This window comes from Herpailurus yagouaroundi, unplaced genomic scaffold (genome assembly GCF_014898765.1).
Source record: "Herpailurus yagouaroundi ecotype Mexico unplaced genomic scaffold, PumYag 160, whole genome shotgun sequence".
Lineage (NCBI taxonomy): Eukaryota > Metazoa > Chordata > Mammalia > Carnivora > Felidae > Herpailurus > Herpailurus yagouaroundi.
In genome coordinates, this window is record NW_024412401.1 from 2,770,209 (window position 1) to 2,786,612 (window position 16,404).

At 39.7% G+C, this 16,404-nt stretch overlaps 1 protein-coding gene across 9 annotated transcripts in view; it reads right to left on the reverse strand.

Annotated features, from left to right (window-relative positions):
* Positions 1 to 2,456: 2,456 nt before the first annotated feature.
* NFIB (nuclear factor I B) overlaps positions 2,457 to 16,404 on the reverse strand; it is a 462,184-nt gene continuing 448,236 nt past the window's right edge. For 5 of the 9 annotated variants that reach the window (XM_040481252.1, XM_040481251.1, XM_040481257.1 and 2 more), the window contains one exon: positions 2,457 to 9,154. In XM_040481252.1, coding sequence (XP_040337186.1) covers positions 9,025 to 9,154 — 130 coding nt within the window. In that variant the 3' untranslated portion in view covers positions 2,457 to 9,024. The remainder of the gene's footprint in view (positions 9,155 to 16,404) is intronic. The other 4 variants (XM_040481255.1, XM_040481256.1, XM_040481260.1 and 1 more) reach the window with 2 other exon arrangements.

Sequence of the window (16,404 nt, forward strand, 5' to 3'; positions counted from 1 at the left end):
CTGCCCGCCCCCCAACCCCCGGCTGCAGCCATTTGAGTTTTTGACCCCTGCAGCAAAAACCTGCACATCGCAAAGGCTTCTTCATATAATCTACCCCTGGAGGAATCATCTGTCTTAAAAATAATAGGGTAATAACTTCTTGGCAAATACAAGTTCCCCACCTCCTCTCTGCCCTCAATCTATCTATCATTCAGGCCCTCGTGTGAACCACTCGGGTCACATCAAAAGCCAGCAGTCCCGACTGCCACGGAGGAGGTATTTGGTTGACGCGGAGGACAGGACCTTTTGGGAGCAAGAGACGGTGCGAGCAGCATTGGAGGTGCCAACCTTGAGCGGGAAGAACAATCCGGGGCAAGCTGGAGGACAAGGAATGAAGGGAGGGCGCAGACTATACAAACTTTGTGGGGCTCCTTTGTACGAAGTTTAGAAAGCTACGTATCTCAGGCTTATCCAGTCTCTCCCCGTCCATTCCAGATTTCACATCCCTATCCAGTCCCCACCTTAAGAGCAAAGAATGAAGTGTCCCGTGAGAGGCCCCGATGGCAACGGTCAGCTTGTCAGAGGAGGGCCCAGGGCTCAGACACCCCACCCTCGCCTGGGGCTTCCTCTTCCCTCAACATGACTTGTCTCTACTTGAGAAAACCTCTATTCCTTGCAAATTCGCGCGTCTCCTATGAAATAAAGCTCCTGAGAGAATTAATACAATTAAGAAATCGATGCTTTCCTTTCCTCCTGGAGAAAGGGAAATATTGACATCACCTGGAGGGAAACTTTAGGCGCCAAGAACCGATCATGTACAGGCTTGCAGTTTCCACTCAAGGAGTGGTCTTTCGGAAGGAAGCTGCTGGAATATCTACCAGTAGAGGCCGGCTGCCACAGGATTAAAACTAAATGGGAAAGGAAGCCATGATCTCCAACCGGCAGCATTTCCATTATTTTAAAATCACAACAAAACAAACAAGAAACAATTGCCAATAATAACAGTGCGTGTCCTCGTGGGCTCACTCTAAAAGAAACAACCTAATTAATCCATTCATTCCTGACATATGTGTCAACTGCCTAATAATAATAATTAATAATAATAATAGTACTAAGAAGTCATAATGCCAGGCACTGCACGAGCTTTAACATAAACAATCTTCTCCTCTTGACAGCCTAATGAGACAGGTACTCTCATCGGTATCTACTTGTACAGATGAGGGAACTGAGGCCAAGGAAGTTTCTGTACTTTGCTGTGGTGCAAGCCGGGGCCGTTTCCAGCATTTGTAATCCTGCATTTTAACCCCAGAGCCCGGACTTTAAAGTGCTGCCGTGGAGTCTTAGTAACTGCCATCTCTCTTTTATCTCCAAATCGTGATCGATGCCAATGAAGTCAGACACGTCAATAGAGACCGAAGAACGTCTCTCTATAGGTAAAAATGCCACGTCGATCACAGTGTCCTCGAACTCTTTCCCCAGGAATGTCTTAATCTTCTAAGACACCCAATGATCATCTCCTGCGGGAGCCTTCCAGAATATTTCTTCTCAGTAGATTGCAGTCAACTGATCCCCATGTATCTCTACGTGCAGCAGTGTAGACAGACCTGCTGTAGGAGGGCAGTTTGGGGAGGTGAGAGGCGCCTGGGCCACAAATCGGACAGTTGGATCTGTCCCAGCAGGTCTTTGATTGGAATGGTCAAATTCCCTGCATTTTTTTTTTTATCTATTTTCAATGAAGCTTGCATGGTTTTTGCTTCCTTTGTGCAACATCACTCGGATCACAAAACCACACAGGCTCATTCCTTTTCACTGAACTCCAGCTGACTCCATTCCGAAACCTTGCATTCAACCAGTCTGGATTCGAGACCCCACGGGACCAGATGGGTGTCATACTTCCCTGCGAATAAGGGACACCACCCTGCCTACCCCCAGAAGTAGCCCTGCGTCTTAGAAACCTAAGGTGCTCTTCCTTTTCGGGTGTCAGAGAAAGAGACTCTTCTCCTCTGGGCTCCCGTAACCACGAAACCCACAGCCGCAGGGTGGCCCCAGGGCTTACCTTCCCTGGTGAGCGTGTGTGTTTGAGGCCCTGTGGTTTTCGTTTGGAGGGACCACAGTCCAGTCATCCGGGCACACGTTACCCTTGCCTTGTTGCTGAAAAGCCTTTCTCAGTGAGAGGGGCCCGACATTCTAGAACTTACACTTGCATTTATACTGCCATTGTTCGGAGACTCTGGAAGGCTCCGTCGGGCCGAAAGCGCGCAGAGGGTTTACACATATATACACGCGCCCGGTGTACAATCGGAAGTAGTGAACTGAAATATGAGCTATCCCAGATGCTGCAAAAATTCAACCGGTGCTACGACATCCCCCAATCGGAGGACCGAGATCCGCTCCCGAGACACCACTGACCCCCAACACTTAACGTCGGGAGAGCGGCGGATAGAGGCTGAGGAGGAAAGGAAAACATGAGGCCAGAGTCTGTAGCATAGCTCATTTTATTGTTTAAACAGTTTTTGCATAGGAAATATATCCGCTTCCAGTAATTGACTGCAGTATGAGCAGGTGCTAGCAGTATAGGCTGGGTATAACAGTAACAATCACATTAAGTCAAGCTTGATTTACACCAGTTTAAAACTTGTGGCGACTGAGTTCATTTGCAACCCACAAAAAGTACCCAAAGAACATTATCCTCCAACCGGGCACAATAAAACCTTCGCTAACATTCTGGCCCAGTCTGGGGCTGATCCCAGAGGTCTGAACGCCAGAAATTAAGTAACTGTCATATAATACATCCTACCGCTAACGGTTCGTAACACGGAGATTGCGCATGTGCCTCCTTTTTTGAGAAAACTTAATGAAAACACAAGGTTCCGTACGCATGGCCCACGAGGACGTCATGCCAAAAGTTTTAAAATGGATCAACCCTGGTGTGTCGCTAGCAAGCAATAACTGACTACGTGTCACCTACGGTTGTACTAAATGTATCTAAAGAAACACACAGTCCTACAAAAGTTGTTCTCAGAGAAATATCATTGAGGTGGGGGCACCTTTTCCCAGGATGCTAAGAGTTCTATATGATATAAGCACAAATTAACAGCTTGATGAAGACATAATCTAATGCAGCTTCGAGAAAGCCTATGCCTGGGACGGAGCTACCCCTCACATTCTACAATGCTGTAGAGATTCTTTTTTTTTTTTTTTTCCCAAGAAAATGTCATTTGAAACATATTTACAACTGAACTCAACAGAGACTGTGAAATTGAACAGGCACTGCTCATTTGTTTGAGTTTTTTTGGTAAACATTTTGCTGGTTTTTTTTTTTGTTTTTTTTTGTTTCTTTCTCGTTTTGCATCAACTTTTATCAGTCCATGCAACTTCAATGCCCTCCATGAAGAATGCATAATAAGCCATACTTCTTTTAAAAAAAAAAAAAAAAAAGAGACTTCCTTCTGCATAAAGAGACATATTTGCCACATCAGTCCCTGTAGCGCAGTTTTCGAAACCAGTCTGTCAAAAATACAGTAATACAAGACGGGCTTTAGTGCCGCTAGCCTACGCTGCTTTTCGTGAATGTAGGCCACCTTTTGTTACCGGCGCTGTGTCCTGGGACAGAAGTTCTCAGAGGCTGAGTCCAACGTGCAGGTAGGCTTGTGGCACTAAAGCACTTCACAATCTCAACGTACATTTGAATTGCAACACACAGATATTCCTAAAGAGTATTAACTAGTGAACCCTTTTATTATTTAAAAAAAAAAAAAAAAAAACCAAAATACTTAAAACCGTTAAAAAAAAAAATTGCAAAGAAAAAAAAAAAAATGTAAAAATTGACCGTCTCCAACTTGTCCCCTTTACTATGAACAACGTAACCAACAGATCTGTGGCACGGACACAGTACAAAGAGTTGTCATGGCAATGAGTTTGGCTGATGCAAAGGTCATTGTGCAGGGTCAAAGGGCAAAATCAGTGGTCCATGCTACCCCCCAACTGCAGGGCTCCACCCCACCCACACAATTTTTGAAGGAATCGGAAAAAACAGGGGAACTACCAGAAAGTGCAAAATATGAAGAAGGCAGCTTTCCAGCTCCTTCAGCATGGAGTAAAACATTCAATTTTGAGCTCTTACTATTGAACTTGAATAGCCTGCACGTGAAAAAACAAAAACAATTGCTTTCTATAGAAACCCAATTTTTTAAAGTCCAGGAAGCATGCAGCTGGTTCATGTTAACAAAAGACCTTGACAGGAACATGTAAACCCTATTGAATGTCATGCTTGGGGCCTATCTGCCAGCAATATTGCAGAGTTGTTTCGTTAAAAATGAATACCGTGCACTGAATATGAGATCACTTTCTGCAGCCTTCATCATTTCAACACAGTACGTAGATTTTGCATCTAGGTAACGAACACGTCCCGATTTCACACCGCTGAAGATGTCTCTGTGCAATCGCTTTTTGTTGAGTCCTTATGAAGCTACCAGTCACAAATCCAAGATTCTGCTCCCTGAGGACACGTTTATGTGAGACACAGCACTGTTTTCGTTTTCTGCCTATCCCGAATGCTCTGTGAAACTTAACCTTAAATACCATCGCGTAACAATCACAAAAACTTCTTGCTAAAGGCCGTATGGACTAAGAAAAAGACAGTGGTGCTTCCGACATTCTGAAATGCTCCGAAAACCAACTTTTCCAATACTAAATACAACAAAATAACCTTCATAAAATATAACTTTTCTCCATTTACACTTTTTTTTTTTTAAAGGATTAGTATCCTGTGCTTTTCAAGCCCAGGAATCTGCGAAATAAACTCCTAACATGGACAGATTTTTTTTTTTTTTTAATACATAACTTAAGAGACTGGAGAGTTTTAACTCAAGTCCAGTCTCTACACAAGGAATATTCTTGTTTACTTTAAAAATGGAAACAACATACAGTTCCATTATAATTGTTAAAAAGTTAGCTTTACAAACATGGGAATTTTAATTTAAAAAAAAAATTCTTAACAAAACTATACAGTGTACAAATTACTGTCTACAAGGTAGGCGGTTCGTTAAGAAGATCTTTCGTTCTTCTTGCTACTTTGCAGCTTCACAGACTCATTCACATATTTTTTTTTTTAATGGAGCTGCCCACCCGAACATCACCCCATAACTATATTGCTATAATTAAGATTTTTGCCATGTCTTTATGTACAGTCTCCTTCACTGCCTTTTATTTACTGTTTTTCCCTTAGACAAGCCTCCAACGTTCATGTCACTCCAGAGGAAACACTTCAGAGGCGCTGTGGTGGGGCAGCAAAGCCACACAACAAAAAAGCCCAACAGCGCCCCGCGGAACAAACCCCGGGGGTGGGGGGGGGGGGGCAGCAGACGCCAGCCCCTACTGATGCCCTTGGGTGACCTTCACCGTCCTGAAGCTCTGCAGTTCTGGGTAAGGGGGGGGGTGTGCAAGACCTGCAAACGCGGGGCCCTTCGTCAGAATATACTTCCTGGTAAATGAGGAGGAGGCCGAAAAATGGATTTGAGATTTTCTATAGATAGTAGTATTTTTAATAGTTTTTTTCACAAAAGGAAAGGAGAAAAAAAAAATGGATTAAAAAAAAAAAAAAAAGCAACACTTGAACTAGGCCTTTGTACTCAAGAGGCAGGCAGGAATACCCACAGTGTGTAACTTCTTTAGCTAGAACTGCTCATTCTCTGGCCAAAAAGAGAGCGAGTCTGCCCTTCAGAAATACTGCGTGTCCTGTGAGGTCGATTTGTTCACCTACTAGGTCAAAGATACTTGAAGAGCTTGGCTGAGATAAGCCGTTTTGTACCAGGGCAAGTATCTGCAGAAATGATCGGACTTACTTTCCAACTTGCATGGCTAGGATCCTGCTGTGCTATTCAGCATTTGGGCTATCAGACTGAATGGGCTAATCAAATACAATTCTAGGCCCATAAGCATTGTTCTAAAGTATTCATTATTAAATCATATGCTGTGAGAACAATGGACAGTTTATTTTATTAGGCCATGGCCTGGGGGAAGGGGGTCAGGGGGCTCCTCAAGACGGCCCACCATGTGTCACTAATTCTGAAAGATTTTCCTTTTAGTAATGGATTCCCTCAATGGGACTGGGGGTTGGGGGGAGGGGTGTAAGAGCAAAAGTAAAACCAGCCTCCATTCACCCACTCGCCCTCAGGGGAAATGAAATCAAATATATATTTGAGGCACCATCCCTTAAAAAATCCCATCAGCCCCTAATGGGCTTAATTCATCCACAGGAACATTAATTTCTGAAAATTCTGCATTTCCCCTCTGCTCTGGTTCTCTGTTTAAAAGGGCAGGTAAAAATGACAACTTAACAAGATTTATTATGGGTTTTTTTTTTTGTTTGTTCCTTAAAAATTGAACTTTGATTTTAATCTAGAAGTCCAAATACATTTAATACAGCTACCCTCCGTTCAATCCTCTGGATGTATTAAAAAAAAAAAAAAAAAAGATCCAAGTGCACTGCCGTCCTTTCGAAGTAGTGAGTCACAGGTAAATCATGAATGAGACGAATAAATGGGGAAGAGGAGCAGTGGAGAAAGAATACGGGAACACTCCCTCCGGCCGGGACGATGTGTTGTGTAGGAGAAAATACACTCGTGTGTTCAACTCCCGAAGTGCGAAACCTCCACTACGTGGATGTTTCGGCAGAGAGTTTTGCCAAATAGGAGGCAGGCTCACTCTCCGCTGTGGATCCAGAACTTCCACGCAAGACCACCACCACCACCACCAAAAAAAAAAAAAAAAAAAAAAGAAGAAGAAGAAGAAGAAGGTAAGACAGTTTGTTTTAAGCCAAGTCTGCCTCCAGGAGGAATTTGTTGTGTTCGCTTGTTCTATTTCTGTTGTTAGGAAAACCAGAAATGAGTTCAGCTTGCACCCCAGGTGGGAAGTTAGAGAAGGGGGAATCTGTGTAAGTTGAAGTTTGTCACAGTAGACAGAACAGTTGCTTTGCAGCCCAGGCCCGTCTCGGGGTGTACTGCTTCACAGCTACACTGTAAAGTGTTAAAAATCCTCCCACCCACCCCAGAATATATATATATGTATATTAAAAAAAATCCCCTGTCCATCTCTCAGTACACAAAGGACCTCATCACACTGCAAAAATAGCAGTACCCACTTTGGTCAATTAAAACAAACAAACAAACAAAAAAAAAAGCATACATTATTTTTTTTTTCAATCTGCGTACTTACCTAGAATAACCAATACAGCTAAAAGCACTACGTACATAGGCAAAACTTGGTATTGCATAATTCGTATAAATTTGAAACCCCTCCCCCCCAATATTAATTGGAAGATGAAAAACATGAAAGGTTAATAGAAAAAACACCAAAATACTGAAAATATTGCTGGTCGATTACAATTTTTAAGCGGCAACTATACACAGCCATGATATGCTTTATAAATGTGAGATAAAGGTATAACTGTCTAAAAAATCCATGATGTCACACATTTTTCTTCGTCTGGAGTACAAAATATTTTGTCATAAAAATGGTAAAGATTTAAAATGATAATAAATGCAGCAAAACAAGTGTAGTGATGTCACTTTTTTGTTTTTTTTTGTGTTTTTTGTTTTTTTTTGTTTTTAGATTTCAAGGCAAGGCACGTAATGTGGACATTATATCTTCGTGCAAATTAGGATTACTGGAAAGAGTATTTTTAATTAAAATTTTCAGAGACATAGAGGCAAAATGTGTCTGCCCATGCACACTACAGATCTGTCAATACAAGAAATTTGTTGAACAAGGCTAATGTCTGAAAGCACCATGCAAGTTTTCAGCACCCTGATTCTATTTGTTTTCTCAAGAGTGCGTTTTTATATCCTACACCCTGGCGTTCCCAGTTTGTAAACTGTAAGCTTTACCCTTGTGGCATGGATTTGCCTGCCTCTTTGTCTCTATAATGAAGATTTTATAGAACCTTTTGTACGTACACCCTATGGGTTCTTGATGCAACCAGTAATTTTAAATAAATAAATTCTACCTCCAAGGAGGCTGCAGCTAAACCAACATAAGTGCTGTGTTTTCATTAATTTTTTTTTCTCAAGCACATGATTTGTCTTGATTTAATGCCTTTTTAATGCCCTCAACAACTGAGGGGAAAATAAATTCGTTCAAAATTATTTTAAATTCTTTTTAATCCCCTCAATTTAGAGTCCAAGGGCTGAAGGACTTATAATCATGATTCCCCTTTAGATATAAATTTATAAATTGCACTTGCCTCTGTTAAGTGTTTTGTGGGGAAAATATTATATTAATTTTTACTGTTGCATGCAGAGATAACACTTCACCTACATCGAGGCATTTCTTCCATAGAGCCTTTGTGTTCAAACTGTTTTTTTTTTTCCTTTTTTCTTTTTTTCTTTTTTTTTCTTTTCTTTCTTTTTTCTTTTTTTTTTCTTTTTTTTTTTCAGGTTTCAAACTGGGTTACACACTGGAAAAGGCTGGGTTAAGGGCCAAAATTTAATAAATCTGTACTGATAACTAAAGGCTACAGAGATTTTATATATATATATTTTTTTAACTTTTAGAAATCAGAGTGCTTATAAAATGGCTGGCTCATGGCTCCGTCACCCAGCACCTCTGATGTCGCCTCCTAGCCTTTGTCGGTGAGACAACCAGGAACAGTGATTCCATGCGTAAACAACAAGAATACTAAACCAATAAAACTAGCTTATCATGCACATATTAAGGCATCTAGAAAGTCAGTTAAAATATATTGTCATAGAGACAGAACATCTATTTCCCAGCGGACTTCATGTAACAAAGGCTACGTTGCAGGGGCTGTGATCTACCATCAGTGAAATATCATCGACCCTTTTTTTTTTTTTATGTCATTACAGTTTCAACCTTAAGGGAATTAGTGATTGTAAGTGCCGTAATTGCTGGTCTATTATCTTCTTTCTTCAGTTTCTTTCCTTTCTCCCTTTTTGTTTGTTGTGTTTAAGTTTTGTCCAGTCTTCCTCTTTTCCTTTTTTTTTTTTTTTTTTAATTTTTTAAACTACTGGTGTATTTCATTTTCCCTCAGTTGCTCGTTTCTGCTTGAAGGAAAGGTTCTCCGATTATGTTCAAACCGTAATTTTGGACATTTGCCGGTAGGATGGGTGTCCTATTTGATACTTGGAAAGGAACCAAGCTAGCCCAGGTACCAGGACTGTTGACAGGAGAGGAGCAGGAGGGAGGGAAGAGAAAAAGAGAAAACACAACGTTAAAATCTACAGCAATATTAGAAATATAAATTCCACAGGCATCAAATTACTACTATAACTTTTTTTCCATATTACAGTTTAATATGAGATAAGTGTGCCAAGTTGTAAATATTATAGGTATATACCCTGCATGGTCTATTTCTTTCATGGAAGGTTACACTAATTTCTTTTAAGATTTTATTTTATTTTTTTTTTTTACATAATCTCTACACCCAACATGGGGCTCGAACCCACAACCCCGAGATCAAGACTCGCACGCACCAACGACTGAGCCGGCCAGGTGCAACCCCACGAAAGCTGCAAATCCACAATGGTGACCCAAGGGTTTGCCAACTTTGCTCTGATCCTGCTTTATTTTCAGTTCACAAGCAATTCAATTTTCAGTTGTTTACCTGCTTACCGACTGAATATCATTGCAAGTTGCAAGGAAGGGTATTTCTTTTTCCTTACAATAAGAAAAAAATCTATTTCTTAAGGAAGCCAGGACGTAGTATGTCATTTGAAATGCTGGCACCAGAGGCCTGGGCGCTCAATGTCCCCGCCATCAGTGAGGAAGATTACCACATCCAAGTGGCTCTGAGTCTGAAGAGCTGGAAGGGGTGGGCAGGAGGGGCGCTGGGGGTAGCCAGCAGATGAGGTCCTTGTCCCCCTCCAACCAACTCTCATTTCATCTATGTTGGATTTCGGGCTAGCTAAAGAAGCTTGAAGAAGAGCTCTCGAATTACTACCGACATAATCTTTCATCAAACGAGTATCATACGCAGGAAGATAAAACCTGAGATCTACTTATCACAAAACAACACCACGCACTGTACATTTGGGGGGGGTATACCTAATCAGACAACCGTTTGTTTCAACACTCATCTCAGAATGAATGGCAGCTAATTCACAGCTGCATAAATAACCAAGAAAACATCAAACTGACGGTTGCATACCCTGTTTTGTCAGGGTCTGACCTGAAGACTTTGTTTTGAGGTTTTCAATTAAATTGAATATTTTTTTAATGTTTCTTTATTTTTGAGAGAGAAAGAGACAGAATGCGAGCAAGGGAGGGGCAGGGAGAGAGGGAGACACTGAATCCGAAGCAGGCTCCAGGCTCCGAGCTGTCAGCACAGAGCCCAACGCGGGACTCGAGCTCACAAACTGCGAGATCATGACCTGAGCCGAAGTCAGACGCACAACTAACTGAGCCACCCAGGCTCCCCTAAACTCAATTCAATAGCCTTTACCTTTGAAACCATGAGGTGAGATGGATACGACTATTGTAGCTCTCAACCCTCATTTTTTCACATTCGAATACCAAAGGAACAAAAACCTCTATGGGATATTAACTTGAAGGAACAATTTTGTCACGCACGCGCACACACACACACACAAATGCTTGGATTAAAAAAAAGAACCTGATACGTATAACTTCTTTCACTCTGGTGATACCTCTATACACAATGCGTCTTACTGGTACATGCGGAGGTGCATATTTTGGATTTGATATTTCAACAGAAAACATTTCGCAATGACCTTTTATGCCCAAGAGATTTTATAATTAGATGATGGGCTTTATCATAGCCAAGTCCTTCTCCTCTTTCTGCTCTCCATTTGATACAATACGAGCACATGGTAGATGATCAATAAAGTTTTGGGATACACAAATCACCCAAGTGTTCCAAATCACACCCAACTATGTATTTTTTAAAAGCGTGGCTTGTAAGCATCACATACTTGCACGAATACATTGTGATTTGGCCCCCTACAAAAAGAGAATAGGCATCTCTAAAACTTAAAATGAGAGACGTTTAGTATTAACAAAAATTAACTCTTGGGGAATCATCAAATAAGAATTCAAAGGAGGAACAATTCAAACTAAAAAGCTACGTCCTCATGATCGGATGGAAAGTCGTAATTTGAAAGAATGAGAATACTTGTTATCGAAACCTTTTCCAAGAGACTTAATTATTTTCACATATTTCTCTCTTCCCACACACATCTTCCATTTCTGTGTTTTGCAAGATTGATTGGGAGAGAATGTTATATGATACATCATGAAAGCTATTTTCCCCTCAACTTTACTTTCACTGCACTTTGTTACACAGTAAAATTATAGCATTTATTACTTCATATCATAATTACCTGTATCTGTGATAATCTTATTGACTGAAAGGTAAGCTCCACAAAGAAAATAACTTTGTCTTATTAATCCTTGTAGAGCCTGGCTATCGCTGATGCTAACTGTTTCTTAGCAAATAAAATAAATTACAAAAACATATGTCCATTAGTTTGAACCCAACATGGGAAGCGTGTATCAAAAACAAAAAGACTTAACTGAAATCGATAAAATCCTTGACAGTAAAAGACAATGTCAACAAGCAGATCACTTCGCAAAATTGAGCCCCAAGTTAAATGGGCTCTAGAAAGTCATTTAGAGATTGAGAGATTGCATTCTTTAGAAATACAAAGTATATTTTAATGACTGAAAATAGATGTGACTCCTTACATAGAGAACTGGGTCTCACTAATGGCAGGAAGGACAAGAATTCAGGGTTTATTTTGCAAGAGCTTTCTTATGAGGTCCTAAAAACAGACACGGATTATTCTTTGGAAAACGCTCAATAAAAACAAACTGATGTTAGTGACTAACAGGACTCTAGCTGCAGAATATCTAACAAATTCAATTTCGATGTTTACCTCAATCTTTCAAACCTCCCATCCTACATTATGACCATGTCAAAATTGCAGCGTGCAATATATTTGTCAATACTGTTTATGAACCTTTGGGGGAAAATAAATCTCAAACATTAACACTATGCAGACCTCATATATGAGTTTTACAAGTCTCCTATTGCCAATTTATAGGTGAGGTTCAAAACTACAAGGCACAGACATTTCTTAGAGCTTTTTGGTAGTCCTATTGGGAAAAAAGTCTGTTAAGACAAATTCAAAGATTATGATAACAATGTAAAAAAACGTTTAATCAAACAAGATAATCTGGATCATTTCAGCTCAAAAAGAGAATGTCTCAAATTGCATAGTTTTTCAGGTAAAATGTCAATAGTGCTGTTTACATATCTAACTCCCTCTTGTATAAATCCATGCTAATGGTCACCAGTATGGATAAAATAAACACACATATTCATAGGTATCTCCATATATAAGCTCATTATATGTAAAGTGCTTAATAGTTTTAATCCATAGTGGAGTGAGAATTATCTTATGTCTAATCCAATAATCTGTGCCTCTATGTATTAAGAGATGTGCGAACATAATTGAAAGACCTCAAAATATTCAAGGTCAAATTAAGCTACTTCAGCCAATAGATCTTCAAACACGCATAGACTTTGTTTTCATTCCATTTTCCATTGCCGAATCACCTTTTCTTCAGGCAAACAGAAGATAAGCGTAACTAAAAGCTGAAAACACATCTTTAGAAAATATATAAAGGCCATACCATTAAAAACGGAAAAGAATATAAAGTACTTTAAAAAACCAAATGTCCATCGACGGATGAATGGATAAAGAAGATGTGGTGTGTGTGTGTGTGTGTGTGTGTACATATATACGTACACACACACACACACACACACACAACGGAGTACTACTCGGCAATCAAAAAGAAGGAAATCTTGCCATTTGCAACTACGTAGATGGAACTAAAGGGTATTATGCTAAGCGAAATTAGTCAGTCAGAGAAAGGCAAATATCATATGACTTCACTCATATGAGGACTTTAAGACACAAAACAGATGAACCTAAGGGAAGGGAAGCAAAAATAATATAAAAACAGGGAGGGGGACAAAACAGAAGAGACTCTTAAATACGGAGAATAAACAGAGGGTTACTGGAGGGCTGTGGGAGGGGGGATGGGTCAATGGGTAAGGGGCATTAAGGAATATACTCCTGAAATCATCGTTGCGCTATGCTAACTAACCTGGATGTAAATTAAAAAATTAAATTAAATTAAAAAAAGAAAAGAAAAAAAGTAAAAAAGCAGGCACAAAAAAAGCAAAAAAGATACTTTGTACCTTAACACAAAGGAAAATTCACCCTAATGACTTCTACTCTATGTATATAATGAGGTATTTCATTATACACAAAACAGGTATATATAAGTTAGATCAAAATTCTAAAAAACGTCTGATGTCATGGATAGTATGTTCACGCATGACGCATGTTCATGCAAACGCATGACGTGGCTGCCTCAAAAAGGGAAGAAGCAAAGAAACAAGTTATTTAGACCTTGAGATGCATTAATGGAAGGTGATCGCCCATTTTATCCTGATCAGACTACTTCTGAAGCGCTGTGTTGCTTCTAGGCATCACTCTTCAAGAGAAACAAACTCTGTGACATTTCTATGATGAAGAAACTCACCAAATCATGTCACCTGAGGAACAGCTGAAGGGAGACAGGGAAGATACAACAGTTGAGTTGGAAAGAAATGTAGATTTGTTCTGTATAGTTCAGGTGGAAAGAATTAGCATAAAGGGAGAAACTTTCAGAAGACAACCATGATGAGGGCCTACTATGAGTAAGATGCCATTCTGGGTATTCTACATCCACTATCTCACTTAATTTCTTCAGTGAACTCTTGAAATTGCCATTGTCCCATTTCACAGATGAGAAAATTGAGGTTTAACTTGCCCTGAGTTACTCACCTAGACCTCGGATGTGAATCAGTTCTGATTCCCATGGCCATTTCACTATATTATACTGTTGCCCTGGGAGGTCAGACATTGACCCTACATTAGACAGAACTTTTGAACAGAGTTTCCTCAAGACAATATTTGCTTCAGGAGACAGTGAATTTCCCGTGCCCCACACAGCTGGATCACAACCCAAGAAATGGTGCAGCGGACTTGTGCACAGAATATGTGCTTGGTCTGGGTGATCAAGCAACTCTGAAACTCAATATATATCTTCTGAAAACAAATCCAGTTGAAGTTGTATTACAGTGACCTTATGGTGAGGATTATGGGGGTAAGAAGATACCCATTTCTTCCTTTTAAAAATGATACACTATTTATATATTTCATATCCTTGGATAAATTGGATAAAGGAGTTGGCCTTTGTATGTACAAGTAGTAAATAGACTCTATGCCATTCAATGAAAGAAAGAGAGAAAACTGCTCTGGGCAAATCAACACTGGATGGTTGTGCTGTCTAAAATTATGCAAGACTGTGTCTTCTTGGCCAAAAAGAATTGGGCCCTTGGCTTTTACCTCAGTAACCACCCAAGAACCATGGAGTGCCAAGTAAACATATATGGAGTAATAAGTTGAGTAAGGAACCAAACAAAGGCAAAGGCTTCACTTCAACTATGGCTTGAAATAAGAGCTATCAGAATGGCAAACTTCATTTATTACTAGTCTGTGTTTATCTGATAGTGAGTTGGGTAACCCATTTGGCAAGCATTTTATAAAATGTGAAAATATCCAGCACCCTAATACTTTTTAGGGGAATAATAACATTGCCCATTCAGAGTTCACACACTGATTTAATCCTAAGACTGCTATATTTCCTTCAAAGATAGTGAGTATGCTTCTTTTTCAAGAAGCATAAAAAATATAAGAATGAAGCACAAAGGATTTTATATATTCAGGAATACCTCAACTCTCCTAGGAGCTATATTACTTATAGATAGAAATAAAAATAAGCAATGGTGCAAAAAGCACAAAAAGTAAATAAAATAACTACCTTAATTTAAAAGAAGGATTTGCCTTTAATTCCTTTGCACCTGTTTTAGGTATCTCCAAAAAGAAAAGATTTTTACTTCCGTAGCTAAACATTCCTAATATCATCGCTGCAATAATTAACACGTCTGTACTGGGATCTCTCCCCCAAAATGCACAACAATTTCCCCTGGCAACGGCTAAAATCTACCTGGAAAGACCAATCACGGGCCAGTTAATTAAGTATTCATTAAGTTAGAAAAGCCAGGCTATCCCGAATTGTGCAGGAATGCGTTTGGATTGGCTGCTCACTTCAACACGATGCAAATGTTATGGATGGTGTCTTAGGAAAACATGCTAGGTCACACCAGTTGAAGGAATATATGGGTAGTATTTAAGAACCTATACATATAAGAATTATTATGTGTCATTACATAGTAAGAATGTATTTAGAAACTCATTAAGGTATTAGGACCAAAAAATGGTACTTAGTAAATACACTAGTTGCTAGTACTTCCATGGTGTGCATTTTTTGCCAGCCACTGTTCTATGAATTTTCAATCCTCACAATAAATCGATGAGAAAAGTACCAGTTTAATTCTGATTTGACTGATGAGGGCACCGGAGCTAGGAAGTTATGCGCCTTGCCCAAGTCATGCTGCTATTAAGTTACAGAAGCCAGGATTTGAACTCCAGCAGTGTGGTTCTAGGGTCTACATTCTTACCCATTACACTTTACCTCATTTCCCTCTTTTGTGAAACAAACTTTACTTTTATCAACTGGGCAAGAACTTATATTATCCCTAAATTATATAAGAGATTCTATGAATTAAGGTCCATCTCATTTAGAACACTGAAATTCCCAGGGAAGGATGGCTCTTGAGTCCAAATTTTAACACAAATCACTGTATTTGATTTATCCAATTCCAGATGCTTTTCAGCTGAATACAATATTTGCCATTGTTCCTGTATGTGCAGATGTGGCTCGATGTCTAATTTGCTTGTTGAGTTCCACCTCAGATGAGGCTAAACTAGAAGTAAAATATACAAAGTGCTTTACACAGGTCTTGGGTTCCCTCGATTTATGTCCCCCGTTTTTAAGGATCATTATTGCTATCCGAATGATCCTATTTGCATGCAGGATGATTTCTAATGATTATTACTATTTGTAATAATCTGTATCAGAAAGCTCCCTGGCCGGCTCTTACCTGAACTGCAAAGTACTCTTGTGGGCTCTCTGGGAAACACCAAATATCATAAACTGCAGGTGGCTCATGGAATTATTCTAACTGCAAGCAATAGCACTTCAGAGTAATGAAAAAGAAACGTATTTGTTTCTTAACTAAGTAGGTAAATAGCCTTCTTTATGGCTACTCTTTGGGGACCAACGATTTTGGAAATAACATATCAAAACGGTAGGCCATCAAAGCTCATTAATTTATATTCAATCGTTTCAGATGTGTTTTGTTATTGGAGCACGCTGGATTGAATGCTAACTTTGCCATGCGTGGGTATCAGCATTTTCTAAGTAAAA